The sequence below is a fragment of the Grammomys surdaster genome, unplaced genomic scaffold, assembly GCF_004785775.1.
Source record: "Grammomys surdaster isolate TR1022 unplaced genomic scaffold, NIH_TR_1.0 67, whole genome shotgun sequence".
In the NCBI taxonomy this organism is placed as follows: Eukaryota; Metazoa; Chordata; class Mammalia; order Rodentia; family Muridae; genus Grammomys; species Grammomys surdaster.
The window spans coordinates 22,118,205-22,141,835 of NW_021604569.1; the positions used below are offsets into that span (position 1 = coordinate 22,118,205).

A 23,631-nucleotide genomic window follows, 5' to 3' on the forward strand; every position below is an offset into this window, starting at 1 on the left:
TCTTCCAAATATCACATGTCCTTCCACTGGTCTTCCCTCACCGTGTGAGTCTGTGTTAGTAAAACTTCACATGAGTCTGTACCAGCTGACATCACTCTGCTAATCGGCCAGAGTCCACAGAAGCGGCAAGAAGTTACCAGAATCTCACGAGAAGTTCTTTGGTTTCTCTCTATGATGTCTCTGTCTCTCTCTGTCTCTCTCTCTGTCTCTCTCTCTGTCTCTCTCTCTCTCTGTCTCTCTCTGTCTCTCTCTCTCTGTCTCTCTCTGTCTCTCTGTCTCTCTCTCTCTCTCTCTCTCTCTCTCTCTCTCTCTCTCTCTCTCTCTCTCTCTCTCTCTCTCATGGAGGCACTTAAGTGCTATGAATTTGCTTCTTAGAACTGTCTGTATTGGGTCCTATAGATTTGGGTATGTCGCATCTTCATTTTATTTCAATTCTAAAAAGTTTTAATTTCCTTCTTGATTTCTGTCACGGGTGGAGGCAGACTGTCTTGGCTCTTCATGTTTGTGTTGTTGCGCTGGGCCGAGGCATCTCCATTATGGTGTCTAAGGTGTTCCTAGGTGTTTATATCTTGTCTTTGTTGGACGGGTGTCCTGGTCTTTGGATGCTGTTGCCCTTATCTGGACCCTAGGTAAGTGTGCTGGCTGTGGGGTCCCTGATTCCCATTGTGGCCACTGAGGGTCCCTGGTAGAAAATGTTTCTAGGTATCAGCAGCTCTAGGAATGGAGGTTGGTTAAAAGGAAAGACTGAGGTGCAGATGGCTGTGGCCATTGTGGAGATCTGGTAAAATTTACTTTGCTTCTTCTAGCCTCATGACACCTGTCACCATCCTTGTGTTTAGTGTGGCTGAGGATGGAGCAAGGGATTGGCCAAAGCTAGAAAGTGCTCTTCTACTCACCTAGCCATCCCTAGCCCATGGTTGTGCCTAATTACAGCTCTCTTAGTGGATGTGAAGTGGTAGCTCATTGTGTGTGCGCGTGCCCTAGCCACAGCACACATGTGAGGATCAGGGGACAACCTTATGTGCTGATCCTTGCCTTCCACCTGTCTGAGACGGTCTTTTTACTGGTTTTCTGCTATGTTCACCGGACTAGCTGTTCCTGAGCTGCTGAGGACTCTCTCCTGTCTGCTTACCATTTCCCATTAGTGGGGCTAGGATTATGGACGCTTACTCTGTGTGTACAGCTTTTACATGGAGTCTGGGGATTCAAATTTAGTTAAGAATAAAATCAAACTCAGTTCCTCATGTTTGTGTAGGACCCGCCTGGTCATCTTACCAGGCCCTACTTTAGCCCTTTCTTATTGAGATTATAAGAGGAGTTTTCATTTGTTTGGTCTGGTTGTTTGGTTGGTTTTGGTTTTTTTTTGGTTTGTTGGTTTTTTGTTTTTTTTTTTTTCTTGTGGTGCTTGGGATGGAAGCTAGGCTAAAAAGTGATATACCATTGGACAATATCCCTAGCCCCTTATTTATTTTTGTGATGGGTAATTTTAATTGTCAATTTGACACAGGCTAGAATCATCTAGGAAGAGACTCTCAAAGAAAGATTATCTAGATTGGGTTGGACTGTAGGCATGTCTCTGGGGTTTGTCTTCTTTTTGTTAATTGAGGTGGGAAGACCCAATTGTGTGTGGCACCTCTCACTGGGCAGAGGATCCTGAACTGTGTATGAGCAGAGAAAGAGAGGTGAGCGCAAGCATACACCTGCTATCAGGTCCCCTGGAACTGCAGTGGCAGATGGTTGTGAGCCTCCATGTAGTTGCTGGGAATTGAACCTGGGTCCTCTGGAAAAGAACCATTGCTCTTAACCGCTGAGCCATCTTTCTAGTACAACCATGATGTTTCTTTGAGCCAGGATCTTTCACTGGAACCTGGGACTCCTGATTAGGGAAGAGTGGCTGGCCACTGAGCCCAAAGGATCCTCCTACCTCTACCTCCCCAGAACTAGGGTTACAAGTTGGCATCCTGTGTTCTGCCTACAGTGGGTTCTGGGGATCAAACTTGAGTCCTCATGCTTGTGAGGCAAACATTTTACTAACTGAGCCACCTCCCCAATCCCTAGTTTTCACTCTCATATTTAGATTATTAGTCTATTTTGAGTAAATTTATAGCAAATGTAAGGTAGGGGTCTACCTTCATTGACTTTCTTTTTTTTTTTTTTTTTTTTTTTTTTGGTTTTTCAAGATAGGGTTTCTCTGTATAGCCCGGGCTGTCCTGGAACTCACTCTGTAGACCAGGCCAGCCTCGAACTCAGAAATCCACCTGCCTCTGCCTCCCAAGTGCTGGGATTAAAGGCGTGTGCCACCACCGCCCAGCTCTTCATTGACTTTCATGTTGTTCAGCCATCCAAAAACTATTGGCTAAAGAGATTACTCTTTCCTCATTGGATTCTTTTGGCACACTTGTCAAAAGCCATTTTACCACAGTGTGAGGGAAGGTTTCTAGACTCCATACTGTTCCATGACTTCTGTTCATCTCACACAACCATGTTGTCTCTGTTCCTGGAGCTCTGTATGAATACTTAGAAATCAAAAAGAATAAATTCTCTGAGTTTTTGTTAAAAAAATTTGGGAGTAGCTGTTTATACTGGCTGGTTTTGTGTGACACAAGCTGGAGTTGTCAAAGAGCCTCCATTGAGGAAGCGCCTCCATGAGATCCAGCTGTAAGGCATTTTCTCAATTAGTGATCAAGGGGAGAGGGCCCAGCCCATTGTGGGTGTTGCCATCCCTGGGCTGGTGGAACTGGGCTCTAAAAGAAGGCAAGCTGAGCAAGGCAGGGGAAGCAAGCCAGTTAAGCAGCACCCCTCCATGGCCTCTGCATCAGCTCCTGCCTCCAGGTTCCTGCTTTGTGTGAATTTCTGTCCTGACTTCCTTTGGTGATGAACAGCAATGTGGAAGTATAAGCTGAATAAACCCTTCCCTCCCTAACTTGCTTCTTGGTCATGTTTTGTGTAGGAATAGGAACCTTGACTAAGACGCTGTTCTGAGTCTCTACTGCAAAACAGTCAGCTAGGAACTTCTGGTGAGACACTGCTTTGAAGGTCTAGGTCACTTGCAGAAAACTACCAACTTCAAATGTGTTTAAGAGAGGTCTCACTGTGTATCTCTGGCGACCTGGAACCCACTATTTAGACCAGGCTGACCTCAAATTCACATAGATCTACCTGTCTCTGTCTTCCTACATGTTAGAATTAAAGGCATGTACCTAGCACAGTTGTGTCTTCTAAGCCATAAACATGGGTTATTCAGATACCCTTTAGTTTCTTCTAACAACCTTTACAGTTTTTATTTGTAGATTTATGTGTTATGAGTGCGTTGCCTGAATACATGTGGGTATACCATGTGTATGCCTGGTACCCTCAGAGTTCAGAAGAGGGTGTCTGATCCCCTGGAACTGGAGTTATGGATGATTGTGAGTCACCATGTGGGTGTTAGGAACCAAACCTGGTCCTCTGAAAGAGCAGCAAGTGCATGCAACAGCTGAGCCATCTCTCCAGCCTGGTTATAGGTTTTTTCTTTTCAATTTTCATTTATTGTGTGTATATGTGTGTGTTCATCTCTGCATGTATATTCATGCACACTAACTGCAACATATATGTGGAGGTCAAAGGCCAACTTGTGGAAGTCATTTCTGTCTTCTATGTGGAATATGAGGCTCAAACTCAGTTTGACTGGCTTGGTAGCATAGCCTTTACCTGCTGAGTCGACCTGCTGGGCCATTTTAAGTTTTTAGAGCATATATTTTGTAAACTTTTTGCTAACTCTAGTCCCAAACCCAGTGTGGGTTAGCCCCTGTAAGCCCTGGAGTTTAAAACTCCAGCAACCCTCTCAAAGAGGGAAAAAGCACATGTGTTCTATTCTTCAAATGCTACATTAAGAGGAATTATTTTTGTTAATTTCATTTTCAGATTACTTCTTGCTAGTGAGTAGAGATACAATTGACTTTTGCACTTCTGCAACCTTGGAAAACTCATCTATTGTTCTTATGTTTGAGTCCTAGGATTTTCTGTGTAGAAAGCCAAGCTATCTGCACACAGAAATAATTGTACTTCTTCCTTTCAATCTAGATGTCTTTTAACTGTCCTGGCTTACACCTCTGTGCTGTGTTGTCTACAGATAGGGAGTGTGAGGACCTTGCTTCTCATCTTGGCCTTCACTGTTAAGTTTGATGTTAGCTGTCAGTTTGTTTGTTGTGGATAGCCTTTACCAGAAATGACAAAGACGGTCAACTTGACCATAGTTTGGTAAAGGATGTAAGATGAAGATAACCTTCCTCCATGGTGTCCAGTGAACAGGGAACACCTTCCTTTTATTCCTAGCCTGTAAGTGCTTTTACTATGAAAGAATGTTAGATTTGTAAAATGTATTTTTCTGCACATATTAAGGATAGTTGGATATTTTGCTAAGTAACTAAACAATTTTGATAGCTGCTGTAGTCTGAATACATATTTTAATTTTAAAATTATGTATATATATATGTGTGTGAGAAAGAGTGTAGGTTTGTGCACATGAGTGCAGCATCCACTGCAACCAGAAGAGGGCATTAGATCCCCTAGGACTTAAGTTACTGGTAGTTATGAGCTGTCTGACTTGGGTCCCAGGAATTGAACTGAGTTCTTTGCAAGAGCATTGCAGGCTCTAGACCACCACACCTTGCTCTGGCCCCTGTATTTTTAACCAGAGTTCATTAACCACACCAGTCAGGTGTGGTAATGCAGATCCTTATAGACCTCTGTGAGTACCAGGTCAGCCTGGTCTACATAAGCAAGTACCACGCTAGCCAAAGCTATATAGTGAGAGCCTGTCTTTAAAACAACAGAGGGGGTGACAGTGGTGCACGCCTTTAATCCCAGCACTGGGGAGGGGGTGCAGGATTAAAGGTGTGCACTGCTGGGTTCTAAAATGTCTTCAAGTTTATTTTTATTATTTTAAACTGTGGGTGGAAAACGTGCACATTAGTGCAGGTATCCACTGAGACCAGGCCTGTTGGATGCCCCTGGAGCTATAGGTACAGGTAGTGGTGAGCTGCCCGATGTGGGTACTGTGTGTATGTGGGTCCTCTGGACGTGCTCTTCATTGAGGAGCCATCTCTCCAGCCCCTTAGGGTGTTCTGGTTTTTACTGGCACCTCAACCCAGTATACCTTCCCTGTAGAGCTCACAGCTCAGTCTTTAGTGTTCTGCTAGCTCATCTGAGTATCACCTGGGGAGCTGTCTCTTCCTGTGCACCCCTCAAAGCATCTGTTCCTCTCCTCCTCCATATCCTATCATGCCCCTTCCTTCCTAGCACCTGGTGCTAGTCACAGTAGGCTTATCCAGCTGTGGTATCATCCTGACCTTTGGGGCCACAGTTACAGTCATAATGCAGTGGGGAGAGAGACCAGGGATGGGGTCCATGTGCAAGCCCCAAGGTCTGCATAAGTTCTAACTGCCTGCTAGGATTCATGGTTCAATGTTAGTCTACAGAGCCTTCTCTCTGTATTGGGACCAGTATGGAGGGTTCCCTGCACACAAGCCTAGGTTCTCATCACCCACCCATTCTTGTGTTCTGGTGGGAGAGGTAGGATGTAGGATGATGTGTGGGGATGATGTACCCCAAGCTCAAATGCAGATGTTCTAGACCCCATGCTGCTCATCCCGGCTCATCCTATCCCTGGGCCCCTGAGAAGGGATGTATGTACCCTCTAATTCAGTGCAGTTGTGTTCCTAGAACATGGGGGCTTGAAGGTACCATGAATCCTATTTTCTTTTCCAAGGTAGGTCTCAGCTTGGAGGGATGAGCTTGGCTTGGATGACAGCTTAGACTCAACAAGGGAACCCAGGGAGGAGAGTTCTTTTGTTTTGGAAACCAATCCAAGGGGTCAAGGTGTGTGTGTGTGTGTGTGTGTGTACGTGCACGCCCATGTTTCTGCTGTCTGGTGCTGTCCTCCACAAGGCTGGACCTCTCCCCAAAGCTATGGCCTTGTACCTACTCCATTTCTGTAATATTTCCTCCTCTGTCTACCAAATGCTACTCCTAGTGTGGCTACCTGTGGAAGGCAGGAGAGGGCCCTGCCGGGGAGGCAGGTGATCAGGAGCTTGAGGAGGGTCTCCAGCCTAAATGACTCTCTTGAATTATTGAGCACAGCAAGGCCACTTAGTGGGATTGGGGTGGGGATGTCCTCCTGGTAAAAGGTGTGTGTTCACTCCCAGTCTCACAAACACAGCAACGGAGACAATGCATGTTTGCTGAGACAGGCACCTGGACAGAGAATAGTCATCTGTTGCAGACACACCTACTTATTTATGTATGCACTGACCTCTTTGTATGGATATCTTATACACACACTTTACCTTCACACTAGGCTAGATTTCTTCCTGAGATATGCTTGCGCTTGTCTTAATTGTGCTAAGAGGCTGAAGTGAGACTGCAGCTTGGGTCACATAACTAAACTCTGTCTTTAAATATATGTACATATCAGAAATGGGCCTGGACTAGTTATGCTTCTACCCAATCAGGAAAGGGCTGATTGAGATTGAAAGCTGCTGGTGTCAGGGTGTTTCCTCCTCGAGAACAGCCCCAGGTTTGACCTCTGCCCTTCACCCTGGTCCAGCTCTGCAGCCCCATGCGGCCTGGCACCAGGTGCCAGCTGGTTATGGACTTGTCATCTGAGCTGATGATTTTGTGGAACTATTTTTAAGTTCAGCTCCTTGGACTACACCCCACCCCCAGTTCTGCTACTGGTTGTCTGCCTCTGCCTGCACCTCCTGGAATGCTGATTGGCAGTTAGGGCTGGGGTGGGGGCTGGGAAAACTGTTATAAAGCTTAAAGGGCTAAGCAAGCAGCTGTCACCTGGAGCTCCTGTGTCCCCTGCCACCATGGCCACCCACCGCCTAGTAATGGTTCGCCATGGTGAGAGCTCATGGAATCAAGAGAACCGTTTCTGTGGTTGGTTTGATGCAGAACTGAGTGAGAAGGGGGCAGAGGAGGCCAAGCGGGGGGCCACTGCCATCAAAGATGCCAAGATAGAGTTTGACATCTGCTACACATCGGTGCTGAAGCGGGCTATCCGAACCCTTTGGACCATCCTGGATGTTACGGACCAAATGTGGGTGCCTGTGGTGCGCACCTGGCGCCTCAATGAGCGCCACTATGGTGGCCTCACAGGCCTCAATAAGGCTGAGACAGCTGCAAAGCACGGGGAGGAGCAGGTGAAGATCTGGAGGCGGTCCTTTGACACCCCACCACCACCCATGGATGAGAAACACAACTACTACAACTCCATCAGCAAGGTGGGCCAGGTGCTGGGGAGCTGTAAGGCTGGGAGCCCAGGTGGGAGGGCTACCCAGTAAACACACAGAAATGTTCCTGTGCCCTTGTCCCCAGGACCGGCGCTATGCAGGCTTGAAGCCTGGGGAGCTGCCTACCTGTGAGAGCCTCAAGGACACCATTGCCCGGGCCCTGCCCTTCTGGAATGAGGAGATCGCACCTAAGATTAAGGCTGGCCAGAGAGTGCTTATTGCAGCCCATGGAAACAGCCTCCGAGGCATTGTGAAACATCTGGAAGGTGAGGCCCACTCTCAGGAAATTTGTGAGACAGAAACCACTGAGGTTGAGTTCAGTTATTTTACAGATGTCAGGCTTTCAAAAGATGACTGAGTTAAGAGCTGCAGAATATTTTGTGTTGTTCCGTTTCCAGTACATAGTGGGCTATATGACCAAGGTGGAGAAGGTAGTCCCTACAGCACAGCTAAGCACCCACAGGAGCTGATGATAGTAGAGCAGGCTTCAGGCACCCACTGGGGAAAAGGGCCAGAGCTCTGGGTATCAATGCCAAATGTCAGCTTGCTGCTGAACCAAGCCACTTGAGCTGTTATACAACTCGATCCCTCTTCTGGGGCTGTCTACATTTCTTTTCTTTCTCTCAAGACAGTCTATGTACACAGTGCCTTAATCTGAGGTCTTTTTGCCTCAGGTGTGGGCTACACAATACACAGTACATCCACACACACAAAGCTGAACCACCCTGTGCCCCCACCCCACCCATCCCCATGTTTCTTTAGGGGGAAAAAAAAAGCAGTCTGAGTGCAGAGACCTGGAGCTACTTAAAATCTCCTAACTAAAGGTCAGGGGCTGGTAGACAGCCCGGGGGGGGGGCAGGGGGGGGCAGATCAGTGTAGGGAGGTTACCAATTATGGTCCCAACTGGGTCTTAGACACCAGAGGTCTATATTAGATTCTGGATGACCTTTAGACTTGCTGGGATCCTAAGTGTTGGGGTGTGATCCACTTCTCCAGCTCCCAGCAGCAACAGGAGGGTGGTGCCCTTGCCCCTCCTCCCTGGGTTATGTTCTGGGAAAGAGGTACATGGGGTGTGCTTCCGATGCCTAGGGAACATTCCCAGGTCCTCCTGGTTGGTAGGGTGATGGCAATGGCGAAGGTTGAGCTGCTATTCCAGGCAGGGGCTGCAGGAACAGGCACTGGGTCAGGTTTCCTGTTCCTCCCCTGTTCAGACTTTAGAAGCTCTAGAAACCAAATGTCATTCTTCCAAACCCTCTTTAGCCTGGCCAATTCAATCTGGGCTGAGCATGCGTGTGGCCACTCAGGTCACAGCTGTTCACGGAGGATGTTCTTGTCTTTCTGTTGGGCTATTTCTGTAGCCAGGTCTCCCTAAACCTTTAGGTACATTTTTGTGGCCTCGCTCTCAGGGATGGGTTAACTGGCAAATGCCAGTACATGGCCCACAAAGGCCTTTCTGTATGAACTGAGTGGAAGGGGCTAAAAACACTGTTCCTCTGCTTCAGGGATGTCAGATCAGGCCATCATGGAACTGAACCTGCCCACTGGAATCCCCATTGTGTATGAGCTGAACCAGGAACTGAAGCCCACCAAGCCCATGAGGTTCCTGGGAGACGAAGAGACAGTTCGGAAGGCCATGGAAGCCGTTGCTGCCCAGGGAAAGGCAAAGTGAGGGTGGACAGGGCAATAAAGTTACTCCTGCAGTGACAAGTGTAGTATGGCCAGGCTTGGTCTACCCAGCTCAACTTATTACTCACAGGACCTCCCAGGCCCAAGGTTACAGGTATCCCTAAGTCACCATGTCTAGAGGCAGAAGCCCAGCACCCATCCCAGGCTACTGGGGGTGATTCAGGACCTTGCACACTCTTTATAGTGTGACCAAGCCCTGTAGTGGCCCTGGAGCTGTAGAATCACTTGGTTCTATGAGGGACAAAAGCAATGGGATCTGGCCTTCTCCCTGAGGAACAGGAAAAACAGCTCCTGGCCAGCTTCCTTCAGGGTGGCTTTGTGCTATCCGAGTGACCTCTTAAGTGGTATGCTAAGTGTACCTTTAGGGCAGGACAAGTCTATTACTAAGCCTGCAACAGCTTAAGCCAATAGGGCCTCCATGGTCTGTTATCACCATAATGCCTAAAGGACAGGCAGAAGATGGGGAGGAAGTTGGCCTGACAACTGCCTGAGGTCAGGGGCTTCCTTGTGCATTTCCACTCCAGGCTGCCAGTGAGTAAGTCTGGGAGTCAAGCATGTCCAGGCAGATGAATGCTCATGTTGCAGAGGTTCCTGGAGAAAACTGTGTAGCAGTAGCCTCTTCTGAACTGAAATGCACGAAGTCATGAAGGCTCTAACATCAGTTACATCACTTACACACCCGTTAACCCTGGCTGTCCAGGAACTGTGACCAGGCTTGAGACCTTGAACTCAGGAATCCACCTGCCGCTGCCTCGTGAGTGCAGAGGTTACATGCACCGCCATGCCCGCTCATTTATACTTTCTGTAGGAGGCTGAACAGAGTCTGTCTGAGGGCACATGTGTACACACACATGTACATACTCAGGTAGATGCAAATACAGAGCCCAGGCTTGGCTTCCTCCTCAGTCAGATCACGGGTGGGGCAGACGGTCTGAGGCCCGCCGCACTGCTTAGACTCACAGTTCACCAGACACAGCTAGGCTGAGCCAGGGTACAGGACACAACAGATGAACCACAGGATGCATGTCTTTGATTCTGCACATTCCCAGAGATGGAAGTTGGTCACCCCATCCCTCCTTCCCACAGCAGACACAGGGATAGAAAAGGTAGGGAGGCTTCAGGTGAGAAAACCTCCCTGCTGTCAAAACCATCATGGTCTACTCTGACTTTGGTCAAGATTTCGATAAAAGCAATTCTCTTTTAAGTTCGTGATTCCCACGGGTCTTTCTAAACAGCTGCAGCTACCACCCTTAGAAGCCACCCAGAAAGAAAGGCAAATGTACACTGTGGCCCCAGATGTCCCTGTCCAATGTCTCAGTGCTGCTGTCCCTGGACAGAGGTCATCCAGAGCTGGTCACAGGTTAAACCTGGCTCAATACACTGTTTCCACCGGGGTCAAATGTAAGGCTGGCAGAGGGCCTAGGGGCTGCGGTAAAGCATTTGGGGGAGCAGTGGGATACTGCTACATCTGGGGTAACAGGAACACTCAAGGCAAAGGAAGCCTCAATCTCACTGAAGTCCCATTCCTGGAAGAGTGCCAAATATGGACTCTTAGGTCTCCTCCTTAGGCAACAGAGAAGCCACTTCTGGTGGAGAAGGAGACAGGCCTTAGGCTCACTCTATGAGCTCCACGTAGTTGGCAGGAAACATGCCAAAGTGCCCGTCAGGCCCATAGCCACGCCACCAGCCTTCGTCAATTACCTCGATGCCTGTGATTAGGTTTTCAGGATCAAAGGAGATCTCTGTGTCGTCAGCTGCAGGAAGGGAAGTCAAGGCATGGCATCTCAGGGCCGTGTCACATCCCTTACCAGTCCCCAGGGAGGCCTGCCTTTCCTGCTGTAAAGGTCAGAAATTCTGTTTCCTCCTCAAAAACAGCCTGCTGCCATGCAGCCTGAAGTCAATGTAACTAACTGCAAGTGGCCAGCTCTCCAGGCACAGCTTTCCAGAGCACACCCATAAAAGGCAGCTCCACAACCCCCAGCCCATTCCCCCAAGGCCTCCCCCACTCAGGAAGGTTGGGAACCATTACTCAGGCCCCACCTCTGATCAGACCTGGAAGATCTACAGTAAAGATGGCTATAGGGATTCCTGCCCACGGATGGTGAGCAGCTAACAGGAGGCACATTGCTCTTTAAGACTGAGGCTCCAAGGCCATTCTCCAGAGGGCTTTCCATTTCAGATGTTCTCTAGAGCTGACCTCCATGAAGCCCCTATACACACTCTTGTCCCCTAATCTCAGGTTCTGTGACCTGTGATGGTTAAGTGGGGGTTCTTACCTGCCTGGTAGTCGTACAAGGCCCGGGCGCACAGCCCTTGTCCACGGAGGCCCTGGCTCTGCATGTAGTTGTCAATGTGTCCGGAGCCAGCCCCTTGCTGCTGCACCTATCAGAATTTAAGAAGGATGACATCATTCCAGCCTCAGCCTTCTCCAGAGGTCAGATTAATCTGGGGGCCGAAGCAAGGGCACCGAATACAGTGGGGCTTTGGGGACCTGATACTTGCAGCACAGTTCAAGGTACAGAAGCTCAAGGCAGCGCACAACTGCAAGGAGCTCTGGGCATCTTAACATCAATCAAGCAGGAGCACTGGCTCACCATCCCAGAGCACAGCACGGTTCCAAGTCAAACAAGAACACACTCACTGGCAGGCTGCTTCCTACCATGCTCAAGGCCCTGGATTCTATCACCCATGCCACAAAACAAACAAATGGATGCTGGGTGTGGCTGCAGTCCTGTGCTCAGGAAGCTGTGTCCAGAGCTCTCTGGCAGAAGACCATACAGATCTGGAGAGACAGTCCAGTAGCTAAGAGCACTTGGGGCCCTTGCAGAACCCACATAGCAGCTCACAACTGTAACTCTGGTTCTAGGGAATCTGATACTCTCTTCTGGCCTCCACAGGTATCATAACACATATGTATGCAGGCCAAATGCTCATACACATAAAATAAGATAAAAAAGTTATAAAGGCACGCTCCCCCCCCCAAAGAAACCCCTAAAAAACCCAACCCCACCTCTAGTACCCTAAAATGTGCAATAGGAAACTCAAGCCTATGTCTACACCTGCACCCCCATTAGGGACCCACCAGTGGTGGTTCCTCGTAGAGGGTGTCCTGCTCTGGGGGTACTTCATATGTAGGTTCGTCTTCTGTCTGGGCCAAAGACAGAGTGCTAGGTGCTGGCTCCTCACAGACACCTGCAGCAAAGGACATAGCAGGTTGTGACTTTCTTCCAACAACATACCCCTTCTCAAGCATCCTTCCCCTCCAGGGTTATGCAAGGGCTGTTACAAAGGTCTTGCCTGTTGCAGGCCGGGAGACAGGAGAAGTGGGCTCTCGACCATAGGAGGTTTCTGGTTGAGTGAGCTGCTTCTGCAGGAAGGGGCTCCTCAGCTTGCCTGAAAAATCCAGTAAATACCTCCTGGATCACTTCAGACACACCACCTGCGGTCTACAGACCTGCCTAGGTGTATCTGAAGTAGGGCCCTGGCTACCTGTAAAGACTCCAGAGTGTGAGGAGGCTACGTGATAAATCTGTGAACCGCAGAGTCCTATGTCCTTTAGTGGTCAGAGTGCTGTAGAATGGTCATACTGCAGGACACAAGGGGACTCTAGGTGACTCTCCTTACTCATTTATCCTTTGTCACCCTTTAATACACACACTGGAGGCCCCTGCATGGAACTCTGGCTTCCCCTCAGTCCACCCTGCTATGTGGCAGGCCCAGAGAAGGTCTCACCTGGCTGAGAGCTGGAGACAGAGGTGGTGGACATAGCCCTTTCCTTCTGCTTGAAAATCTCTCGTGGGTGTCGGGCCTGCTGCCCAGTAGACTCCTGGGAGAAGCACAGAAGCATGCCTTGACCCCGACTGCTCCTACCTCAGAAAGCAGGCCCTCAAGCTCTGTTAAGAATGTGTGGGCTGGAGTGGCATGGGGACTAGGAAGCAGAGATGAGCCTCAGGCTAACCCTTCAATCCAAGGATTTCACCAAGTGGCCAAGACAGATCCAAACCAGCAAGCTCCCAGGTCCGTGAAGATGAGTCTCAGAACTCACCCAGTCCTGTGTGTTCCTGGAAAGCACGTCTTGCTCCAGCTCACCCATCCTGCTGGAAGGGCTGAAATTAGAGGAGCTGAGCACCTCAGCACCTCCTCATGCTGGCCCCTCAGTGGCCCTGACTCTCTTAGAACAGGGGAGCATCTGGGGACAGCTGCAACCACTTGCCCCAGTGCAAGGTGGGCTGACCTCGGCTGTCCAGCTGACCTGTGCTGTTCCTGGTAGCGCTGCTCACGGCGGGCAGCCTCCTGTAGCTCTCGCTCACGTCGCTCCTCCTCCAGCCGCTGCCGCTCCTCTTCAGCCCTGCGCTTCTCCTCCAGGCGGCGGTTCTCCTCTTCTTTCTGTAGGGAGGCTGCTCACTCAGCCATGTGCAGCCAGCCCCCTTGGCCTCAACCCCTGCCAGGGACTTGGTCAAGGAAAGGACACTATAGCCCATCATGCCCTGTGACTTAATTTACATATGCCTTCAGTTTAATTAGCTGTAAAGGATAATGCCCAGAAGGATGTCTGTCAGTGTGCCACTCCCACTACTGCAGCACTCACCTCAGCTTTGGCCCAGAAGTTATCCTTGCCAACTCTCTTGATCTCAGATATGGCGTTGGTCTTCTGGTACACAGAGCCCTAGAGACGACAGAGTACATGCTAGACGTCTGGTGCCATGTGGAAGGTGCAGCAGGGTAAAGGGGATTTGCCAGCTCTGAAGAGAAGGTGAAAGCTACTAGGACTGTACCTGGTAGGCTCAAGGGAGCCTGGCCCCACAAGGAGACACAGCAAGATGTTCGGAAAAAAAGTCTAGGAGCACCCAAGAGGCTGAGACAGAAGGTTTTTGAGTTCAAGGCCAGCCTGGCCTATGGAGCAAGTCTCTGTCTCAAAAAAACAAAACAAGAGCTGGAAAGATGGCTCAGCTGCTAAGAGCACGTACTGCTCTCACAAAGGACCAGGGTCAGTTCCCAGCACCCACATCTTTAACTCCAGTTCCAGAGGATCCTGCACCCTTTTCTGCTCTCTGCAGGCACAGTACACATGTAATGCACATACATATATGCAGGTAAAACAGCCATACACATAAATAAAAATAAAATACATCTAAAAAACAAAAGCCCAGGGAAACCACCCAGCAAGGACACGGCATCCTGAGAACACTGGACACATGATGGGCACAGGAAAGGACTCTTATCCTAGACTCCTGGCAGCTCTAAGGCAGGCTGCTCCTCTGACAGCTGACAGCTAGCAGCATCCAGGAGAGTCACCATGGATCCCAACGGTATGACTAATAAGTGGTTTGCAGCCATGAGCTCCACACTGCCAGAAATGCATGTCTGTGTGGTTCCAGGCTCCACAATAAAGCCACCAGACATTCTCCACAATGGCTACTTCCAGGGACCATCCAAGCTATGCAGACACTGGAGCCCCTGTAGACTAGCTCAGCTGCAGACAGTTGCTAAAGGGCCTTTGCCAAGCCAGTGGGGTTGGTGCCTACCAGGGCTTAGGATTACCATTGAAAGATGCCAAGCAGGAGGAATTCATTTCCTAGACATCAGAAACTACATTTTTGGTCCCAGCTTTCAAGCATGGAGAAGGGTAATTGGTGGGGAGCACTCACCACTGGGGCCTGAGGCCCTACATCCTGGAAGGAGCTGCTTTCTTTATGGAAGCTGTAATTGGCCCCAGAGGCCTTGGCAACCTTCTCCATGATGCACTCAGGCTCCACATCCTCCTCAGCCCGTGCGTTGATGGTCACATGGGCACCCTAGAGCAGAAGCAGCACTTAAAGCATAGGCTTTGCAAGTTTAGGAGGACAGGCCAAAATCCTACTTGTCCACACAGCAAAGGCCACTGCTGCACACAAGACTTGTGTCAGGAGATACCAGGCCCTGCTCTCCCCAGCCATGGATCTTTTACAGTTCCTGCTGAGTTCACACCAGGCCCTGCTCTCCCCAGCCTTGGATGTATACAGTTCCTGCTGAGTTCACACCAGGCCCTGCTCTCCCAAGCCATGCTCAGGGACCTTCCATCTATTACTTTCCGGGTAGCTGACCTGTGACCGCATTAACTGCCATTATAAATCTAACATGCTGGAAGCTCACTGGGGATATGGGCTCAGTAGCAGAGTACTTGCCTAGCTAGCACATGAGAGATGTCTTTGATCTCAGCACTGCAAAAATCTTAAAACTTAATTAAAAGCTAAGAAGCTTCTATCAAGGCCGGGCGGTGGTGGCGCACGCCTTTAATCCCAGCACTTGGGAGGCAGAGGCAGGCGGATTTCTGAGTTCGAGGCCAGCCTGGTCTACAGAATGAGTTCCAGGACAGCCAGGGCTACACAGAGAAACCCTGTCTCGAAAAACCAAAAAAAAAAAAAAAAAAAAAGAAGCTTCTATCACCCACCAATGGAAGGACTAAAGTATGTCTTAAGTCATGCAGGCAGAAACTGAAGCCAGTCTCAAGTCTTCTTGCCAGGAACCAAGGAAATGCAAAAAGTCAGCTGAAAACTGAGTTTATAAATTGTGATTAAAAAACGTCTTGGAAATTGGAAAAAAATACAGCTGATTCTAATAATGAGCAGGGAAGGAATGCATCAGAGAATACATGGGGTGTCAGAGGGATACTTGGGGCGGGGCATCAGACGGATACTTGGGGCGGGGCATTGGCAGCTTGTTCCTTCCTCCAAGTTTTGCTGCTGCTTAAGCATCCCTCCCCGTTTTTTCTTTTTAGTTTTATGAGACAAGAGGTCTCACTGTGCAGCCTTAGCTGGCCTGGAACTCAAACAATCGGTCTGCCTCAGCCTTCTGAGTGCTGAAATTAAAGGTTGGAGTCACTATACCATTTGCTGCTAAACCATCCAGACAGAGTAATCCTAACAAAACAGAATCTAGGGCTCACCCTGCCCCCCCCCCCCCCGTACTCCCTCAGTGTTGGAATGAGTGGTCCTGACCTTGCCCACACTGAAGCCAGCTAGAGGTGGCTCTGCCCACACTCTGCTGTCCAGACAGAACATTAGTTACAACCCTACTCTTGATTCCAGTCCCTTTCCCGTTCACCTGGACCACGAATCTATAGTACTGGATCTTGCAAGCCACCCCCCCCACCCCCCGCAGGGCTTGGCTCAGTTCCTACCTTCAGGAAGCTGGCCATGGTGCTGACGTGGTTGGCACATGCTCCTTTCCGCACATCATTCACACCCTCGCCTGTCTGCAACACAAGCACAAACCGCATGAACCAGGCCCCCTCCAAAGCCACTTCCTGACCCGTATTTCCCAGGAACCCAACCATATCTCTGTCCCTCCTAAGAGGTACTTCCTAGTCCCTATTCCCCACTCCCAGCCAAAGCCAAAGCCATTCTCCCAAACGAGTCACACGATGACATCAGTCCTCATCCTTTCCAGGGAGCTCAGGCTGCTCTTCAAGAAGTACAGCTGCTGGCTCCCATGTGAGAGCACTTCTCAAACATTCCTGATCCCCGACTAGGGGGATAGAGTCTGTTGGAGCTCCTATCTCTACAGTCCCAATGTTCCTGAACACAACCTCAGCCCCTCTGCTCCTTTAGAACCATCACTGGGAAGGGGACAGGGTGGGGATTTTTTGTAATCATTTCTATTCCATTCTGTAGGAAACCATTCGGGGCTTGGAGGGTGAATTCCAAGGAAAGCCATTTATTCCTTGGTTCACAATGATGAACGTCTATTCTGCTCATTTACCTGTTTACAACTAACAGGTCTGTTGACCTACTGAATGGTGTAGTAAAACACTGTTCCTAAGGTTCAGTCAAAGGAAAGCAGATAAGGGACTTCCCCAACGGCATCAGAGGAACTGAATTCACATACCCAGTTGATGAGGACAAATTTGGGCAGGCCGGAGTTGGGGTCCTTCACCCTGCAGAAGGCGTACATCACCTTCCCACTGTTGAGCTCCTCCACCAGCTCCTCCAGGCCTCCCTCTGCAGAGGTACAGGAAGGCTCAGAGGCAGCCTGCACCCCTGCCCATTGGTGCCCGGGCCACTTCTGCATCAGTGCTCATCCCACCTGCCTCAGAACCATTCTGGGACCCAGGTTTAAAACCAAACTCCTAAGGACGAACATGCAGCTCAGTGGCAGTGTGCCTGGCTAGCATATCTCAGGTCCTGGCTCATTCTCCAGCACCACAAAATAATAAGTAAATAAATAAATGAATATACAACCAGATTCTTGGGCCTCAACCCCACTCAGCTGATTTAGTAGAGTTGGTGGGATTCAAGACAGTGCACTTCGACCAGCATGTTAAGTGACTGTTTGTTTTTACCAACAGGTTTTGTTTGTTTTTAAAACTATTTCTCTAAATTGAGAAGGGAATTAGATTTTTTTTTTAAATCGCTACTTTTATTATATTTACTCTTTCTTCTTTCTTTTTCTTTAATGTTTTTGAGGCAGGTCTTTCTGGTTGTCCTGGAACACTCTGTATAGACCAGGCTGGCCTCAAACTAACAGACGTCCTCATGCCTCTGTCTCCTGTGTGCTGAGATTAAAGGTGTGCACCACTATGCCTGCATATCACTAGATTTCTATGACAATTTTACCAAGGAAGGCCTGAACAATAGACCTACTAATGTTCCCTTGTCACAAATTACATGTCCACTCAGACTCCAGGGCCACCCGAGTCAGACCTTTTTGGAACATTCCAAAGATGAACAATTAGTTCAACTCTCACATTCTTGGCTGGGGTCAGGATGAGCTGCCCTAAGCTCTTCTTCCTGTCACTGTGCTTCACTCTCTAAACTTCCCAGGTCATAGCAGAAGCCAGGGCAGGCATTTCAGCTACAGGGCTCCACAGAACCTAGGGCAGTCAGCATTCTGACGAGCAACAGAGTCCTGCTTTGTGCTGGCAGGAAGCTAGGAACGCTGATATCTGCAACTTGCAGGCACCTACCATGTCACATGAAATGGCCATTTGGTGGCAATTCTAGAAAGAGGATATATCGGCAAGAATGGCTCATAGTAACTAACTAGTAAAAATAGTAACTAACACCACACTCTCATTTGCCTGAGCAAAGAGCATGTGCTGGGCATCCACTTGGAGCTGAGAGGAGAGGGTGGTTAGGTAGGCCCCACGGACAGTCATGCTAGCCTCAAGCAAGGGAAGGAGTCAAGGGTTTCAGCTGACAGGTCTGTCTCATATCTCAGGCCTCTCTGGATCAGCTAACTTGCCAGTTTATCCCAGTGGTGGACAAAAGTATTTCTTCTGTATTTCTTCTGCACAGACTCTGACCACAAAATCAAGGTCCTCACAACCACTTGCAGCAGCACTGCCTCTCCCTAATGAGGTCAGGTCCTTGGGTGTCGTTGCCTAAGACCAAGGCAGGACAGAATCAGAGAACAGATATGTGGGTCTTCACCTGCACCAGCTTCAAGGCTGGCATCCTCAATGTGTAGTATCCTGGACAAGGGCTGCCCATGAGATGGAAAGCAGGTGGCTTCTTAGCTGCCAGCACTGCCCTGGCCCAGCCAGAGAAGAATGTTTTCACTAACAAACATGTGAACTGCATCAGTGTGTTATGGCTGACATGGCTCTGGCCCTGGTCCTGGTTGATGCTGGTCCGCATTCCGATCAGGAGTCCTTAATGGAGCCAACTTGGCAAAAGTTCTGCAGGAAAACTCGACTGGGGAAGGTCACTGTAGCTGAGCTGGAGGAAGGAGATGCTTGTGTACCTGAGTCCTCTCTCTGCTCCTGTAATAGCTTGAACATCAGCTGTGGTGGCCCAGAATTAGCCACACTTCTCCTTTTGTCATCTATGATACTGTTGTCTGGGTTCATACTCACCCCCTGTGCCAGCCACACGGATGTCATTGCTGTTGCCTTCATAGGTAAAAAGAGCCCTGCAAGGAAACATCAGTGGGCTCAGTGACCGGCACTCAGGGCTCTGCCTTCTCTGCACCTACCACAGCAGGCACAAGCTGCTCTGCATTGCCAGAGACTACTCAACAGGCTACTCTGTGGCTAACTACAGGACTTACTATAAGAAAGCCCTGGGAACTGGGGAAGGACATACATACACACTTAGGGGAAGATATAAGCAGGAGGGTTATGTGCTCTTTCTACACACTAGTGAATAAAACACTCAGCTGGCTTTCGGGTACATAAATTTCAAAAGGCAAATAATGTCTTCATATTCCTGAATCCAAACACCAAAAGGAGAAGCAGGAAGGAGAAAGGTGCATCGGGTACTTCTTGGTGTGCGTCGGCCCTGCCTTCTGTAGCCTGAGAGTAGAGCAGCAGGGTTTCCTGTCTTGAGATTCTCCTGGCAAACATGCACTTTCCCAGGCAGATATAGCAACAGAAAGTAGACAATGACACAACACTGAGGGCCAGTTAAGACTACAGAGCACCAAGCCTCTAATGGACAGTTGCCCAGAGGCATGTTTCCCATCTAGTGGAGCCTTAACTTGATGTGCTGACCTCAAGCTGGGTGTGTAGAAATAACTATTCATACAACTCTGGAGATGAGTTTAGCTTATACATTTGTTCTCTAGGAGTGAGGAAACACAGTGAGTCTGAGCTACAGAAGTCATTGACCAGAATGAAGGTTAATGAAGGAGACCAGCCCTGAAGAGGTGGTCTTCTTCAGGCAAACTGTACCTGAGGGTCACAACACAAGGCCCTGACATTAGCAAGAATCTTGCACCAACATGAACAATCCCAGCAAGGACAACAAGCATGAGGTACAGGGAGTGACTTAAGTGACAGCAAATCTGTCTGTTGACTCTTAGCCTGAGAGGCAGGTGGACAGAAGCTCCAGACTAAGTTCTAAGATGCTGTCAGCACTGTGATCAGGGGCATGTCCAGAGAGTCAGTGAGAGAGACCTACTAGGCAGGGCTGCAGACAGGAGACGCTGCTTCCCAGAAGAGAGGAGTCCCCAGAGTGGAGCCCTGAGCCAACCAGGACAGTGACTTGGGAGGCACATTTGATACTCAGCCTGAGTTGGTAGAGCTCTCTGGAAGAAACAAGTCCCTTTCTCTTGGTGATGAGCCCTGGAAGTCATGGCAGGGGGACTAGAAGAAGCAGAAGACAGAAGGCATCCAGCGGCAGAGAAAGGCTTTCTTGCTCAGTGTTTGGGATGTAGACCTCCACCCTCACCTCACGTTCTCTTGTACTCTACTTGAAATCACCTTCAAGATTGTTTTTCAGTTCAAGCTAGGCACACTGGTATATGCGTGGTAATCCCAGCACCAGGAGGCAGGGATGGGGGCAGAGGCAGGTAGATCACAAGTTCAAGGCCAGCCTGGACTATATGGAAAGATTCTGGCTCAAACAAAACAACAATAACAAAACCCTATCAAGACTGAGGAAGGTGGCTCAGTTGAAAAAGTGCTTGTGATGCCTAGTGTGATGACCAGAGCGGTCCATCCCTAGCTCCTATGTACATGCTAGACAGTGTCTATAGCCCCAGTGCTGGTGAGGCAGACAGATAGATCCTGGAGCTTCCTGGCTACCCAGTCTAGCAGAATGAGACCCTATCCAGGAAGGAAGGAAGGAAGGAAGGAAGGAAGGAAGGAAGGAAGGAAGGAAGGAAGGAAGGAAGGGAAAAGAAAGAAAGGCAGAGTTGGACCAGTATCTGAGAGCCCTTTCTGCTCTTGTAGAGGTCCCAGGTTTGGGTCCCCTTATTTATATGGTGGCTCACGACTGTCTGTAAATTCAGTTCCAGGGGAACCCACACCCTCCTCCGGCTTCCAGGGGCACCAGGCATGTACATGGTACATATATGCATATGCAGACAAACATTTTACACATAAATCTTAAAACAAAACAAAACAAAACACTGAGGTAAGGCAGAGAGGGACTAAGGAAAACCGACACTGACGTCTGGGCCCCACACACACTTACACCGTGTGTCCCTGTGAATGTATCTGCACATGTACACTCAGACATACACATGCACACATACACATACTATCCCAAAATAAAATTCCCAGTTCAAATGTTTTTTCTTACCTTCAACAAAGCCCCCACCCTTTCTTTTAAATCAGTGTGAACAAAGCATGGTGCACTGAACTGTGTACAGCAAGAAAGCACCTTATCATCCAGTCACTCTCCAGGGATGTGTATGCTGACAGGACTGCAGCTATGAACAATCCCTGAAAGGTCTGACCCATGGAACTTACCTTCCAATAGGAGAGACAAACATACACCTGATGCTAACATACAGGTAGGGACTGAAGTATGCACAGGGTGAAATAGGAACCAGATGAGCACAGGCCGTGCCAAGCTCTTTGGGGAGGAGGCTGAAGCTAGATTATAGATGAGAAACTAAAGCTACAGTTCTGGCCTACAGTGCCATGGTACTAGCTCTGTGTGTAACCTGTTATGACTACCAAAGTGAAGACTACCTCTTCTTGACAGTCTCTTTTTCTGCATGGCTTAATCCATCCATCTAAACATATGACAGCTAGGCACAAGGGACAGAAACAGGCCTACCTGACCATGGTTGGGAAGAGATAAAGAACACGCACGCACGCACACACACACGCAGAGTCCACGAGGGTTTCCTTGTGTCTTATTTGTATCACAAGGAAATAAAACTGGGAGAGAGGACAAGGGGAGTATAACTTTAGTTAACCACACTCTTTTCTGGCCTCTGAAGGCTCAAGGCATGCCATGTGATCCACAGACTAGGACTCTGAGAAGACAACCCTAGCAGGGCAAGAAGCAATCAAGATGATGTCTAAGTATGTTCCATGCAGGGGAAGCAGCAAGATCAAAGGTTCTGTCTGATGAGGAACTAGCTTGCAATTTTGAGGAAGAGAAAGACTTTGGTACAAGGGTGGTCAACAGGTGTGGCCACGGTAGTAAGCAGGAGGGGCAACAAGAACCAGGTCAGACATGGCAAGAGTCTGGGCTTTACTCAAAGTGCAACAGGAAGCCACTGCAGATATGGGAGGGGAAGTTTAGATGGCCCTATTTTCTCAGCTAGCGAGTGGGGACCTGCCACTGAATCTTGCTGAGTAACTACTGAAATGGCTGTGACAGTGAGGGTGGAGGCCAGAGGCTTGTTCAACTGGAGTGGCAGCACCGTCTGCATGCAGTACTGTAGGAAGCTGGGCAGTAGCACGGGACAGATGAACACTGCATGGGGAAAGAAGGCTCTCCACACTCAGAAGAAACAATGGGTGGATGAGGCAGGACAATGTCAGACCAAAGTGGAGCAGATGAGTCTAGGAGGAGGCTCAATGAGTGCTTGGGAGACAGACATAGGTGAGATCATGGCCAGCCTGGTCTACACAGTGAGTTCCAGGCCAGTCAGAGCTATACAGTGAGGCTCTGTCTTGCAAGCAAGCAAGCAAGCAAACTAGCTAGCTAGCTAGCTCAGTGAAGAGCATAGTGAAGTGTACTGCTAGCTAGGTTGTCAGGTATCACTCCCCAAACAGAAGCCTAAGGGGCCAAAAGATAAAGGGAAGAGGCAGCACAGTAGAATAGAAGAGATAGTTGGTCAAAGTCCTGCAATAGAGGAAGTCTCCAGGGAAGACTCAACACAGGCAAACTCAGTATGGTGTCCCTCAGCACTGACCTCACAGGGTAGTGGTGGTCCCACCAGAACGCCAAAGTCCAGTTTGTATTCCCCAGAATTTGTTCACCTGCCATACTCATCACATTCCTCAGAAACTGAAGCACTAAAAACTGGCTAATGGAAGCATGCTAAGTAAACGGAAAGTGAAAGAGAATTACTATGCAGCAGAAAGCTGAAGAGGGCTCAGCAGAAATTCCAGAAGACTCAGAGGTCACTCCAGAAACTTCAGATCCTAGTTCACAGTACTGTAATGCCCGAGTAAAAAGAACTGCAGGATGAACCTACACACTGACAGCCTAGCAGAGGATGTCCTGGGGTGGAGGAGGGAAGATGGAGCCTTTTCTCAAACAGGTGACAGGCTCCCATTTTCAGTCCTTTTTCTATAATTCAGAACCGTGATCTAAGAGAACCAGGGACCCAAATCGTTGACATCCTTGACTGAGCCTTGTGTGATCTCATGACCTCAACACCACTGCTTACGCCGCTTTCAGGACCTATTCCTGAACTCGGGGTTTGGAAGACGTGGTTTCCGCCTTCTAGGGAGTTGGGGAACTGCGTGGGACCTCTTTGTCCAGGGAAGTCCCAGAAATGCAGAGCCTGGCAGAAAGAAAGCACAAGCAGGCAGAGACCTTCAAAAGACTCCCAGGGCAGAGCCGACCACTAGGTGGCAGGGGAGAGGCCTGGGGGGTACTCGCTGGGGGACAACGGTGGCGAGGGTGGGGTAGCATCTCATCAGGCTTCAGAAAGGTGGACAGGTGATCCTGCAATACTACGGCCACGCCGCGACCTCCACTTCCCCGCTCCGGCGCCTCTCCGGCTCCGCCTTGCTGCCTACCAGTCGGTCGGGGATTTCTCGGTCACCACACGCACGTAGGCCTCCTGCAGCGCCGGCCCGTTCCGGCTCAGGTTCACCGCCATGGCACGCCCCACGGTCCAAGCGATGCAGCAGCCTCAGCTTTCTGCCGGCCTCCAGTGACGGCCGGAAGCCCCGCCCCGGCGGCCGGAAGCCTCGCCTCTGACGTGCAGAAGCCGCGCCCAGGAGGCCGGAAGCGGAAGTAGAGAAATTGCGAGCTAGTCTGCGGGTAAATTGAGG

General features: G+C 49.5%; 2 protein-coding genes across 4 annotated transcripts; one reads left to right on the plus strand and one right to left on the minus strand.

Annotated features, from left to right (window-relative positions):
• Positions 1–6,743: 6,743 nt before the first annotated feature.
• Positions 6,744–8,975, plus strand: Pgam2 (phosphoglycerate mutase 2). The gene is made up of 3 exons (XM_028777284.1): positions 6,744–7,265; positions 7,360–7,540; positions 8,777–8,975. Exons 1-3 carry the CDS (start codon positions 6,852–6,854, stop codon positions 8,941–8,943), a joined length of 762 nt encoding a protein of 253 aa, XP_028633117.1. The 5' UTR covers positions 6,744–6,851; the 3' UTR covers positions 8,944–8,975.
• Dbnl (drebrin like) lies at positions 8,111–23,518 on the minus strand. Of its 3 annotated transcripts, XM_028777278.1 has the most exons (14): positions 23,374–23,518; positions 18,796–18,851; positions 16,827–16,939; positions 16,120–16,194; positions 14,609–14,755; positions 13,549–13,626; positions 13,213–13,346; positions 13,006–13,057; positions 12,693–12,786; positions 12,258–12,353; positions 12,043–12,152; positions 11,237–11,342; positions 10,662–10,714; positions 8,111–8,437 (listed from the first exon to the last, which is right to left on the minus strand). In XM_028777278.1, exons 1-14 carry the CDS (start codon positions 23,454–23,456, stop codon positions 8,360–8,362), a joined length of 1,275 nt encoding a protein of 424 aa, XP_028633111.1. In that variant the 5' UTR covers positions 23,457–23,518; the 3' UTR covers positions 8,111–8,359. The 3 variants fall into 3 exon arrangements, with proteins under 3 accessions (XP_028633111.1, XP_028633102.1, XP_028633094.1); XM_028777269.1 differs by lacking the exon at positions 8,111–8,437 and having other exon boundaries at positions 9,969–10,714; positions 13,006–13,054; XM_028777261.1 differs by lacking the exon at positions 8,111–8,437 and having other exon boundaries at positions 9,969–10,714.
• Positions 23,519–23,631: the final 113 nt, after the last annotated feature.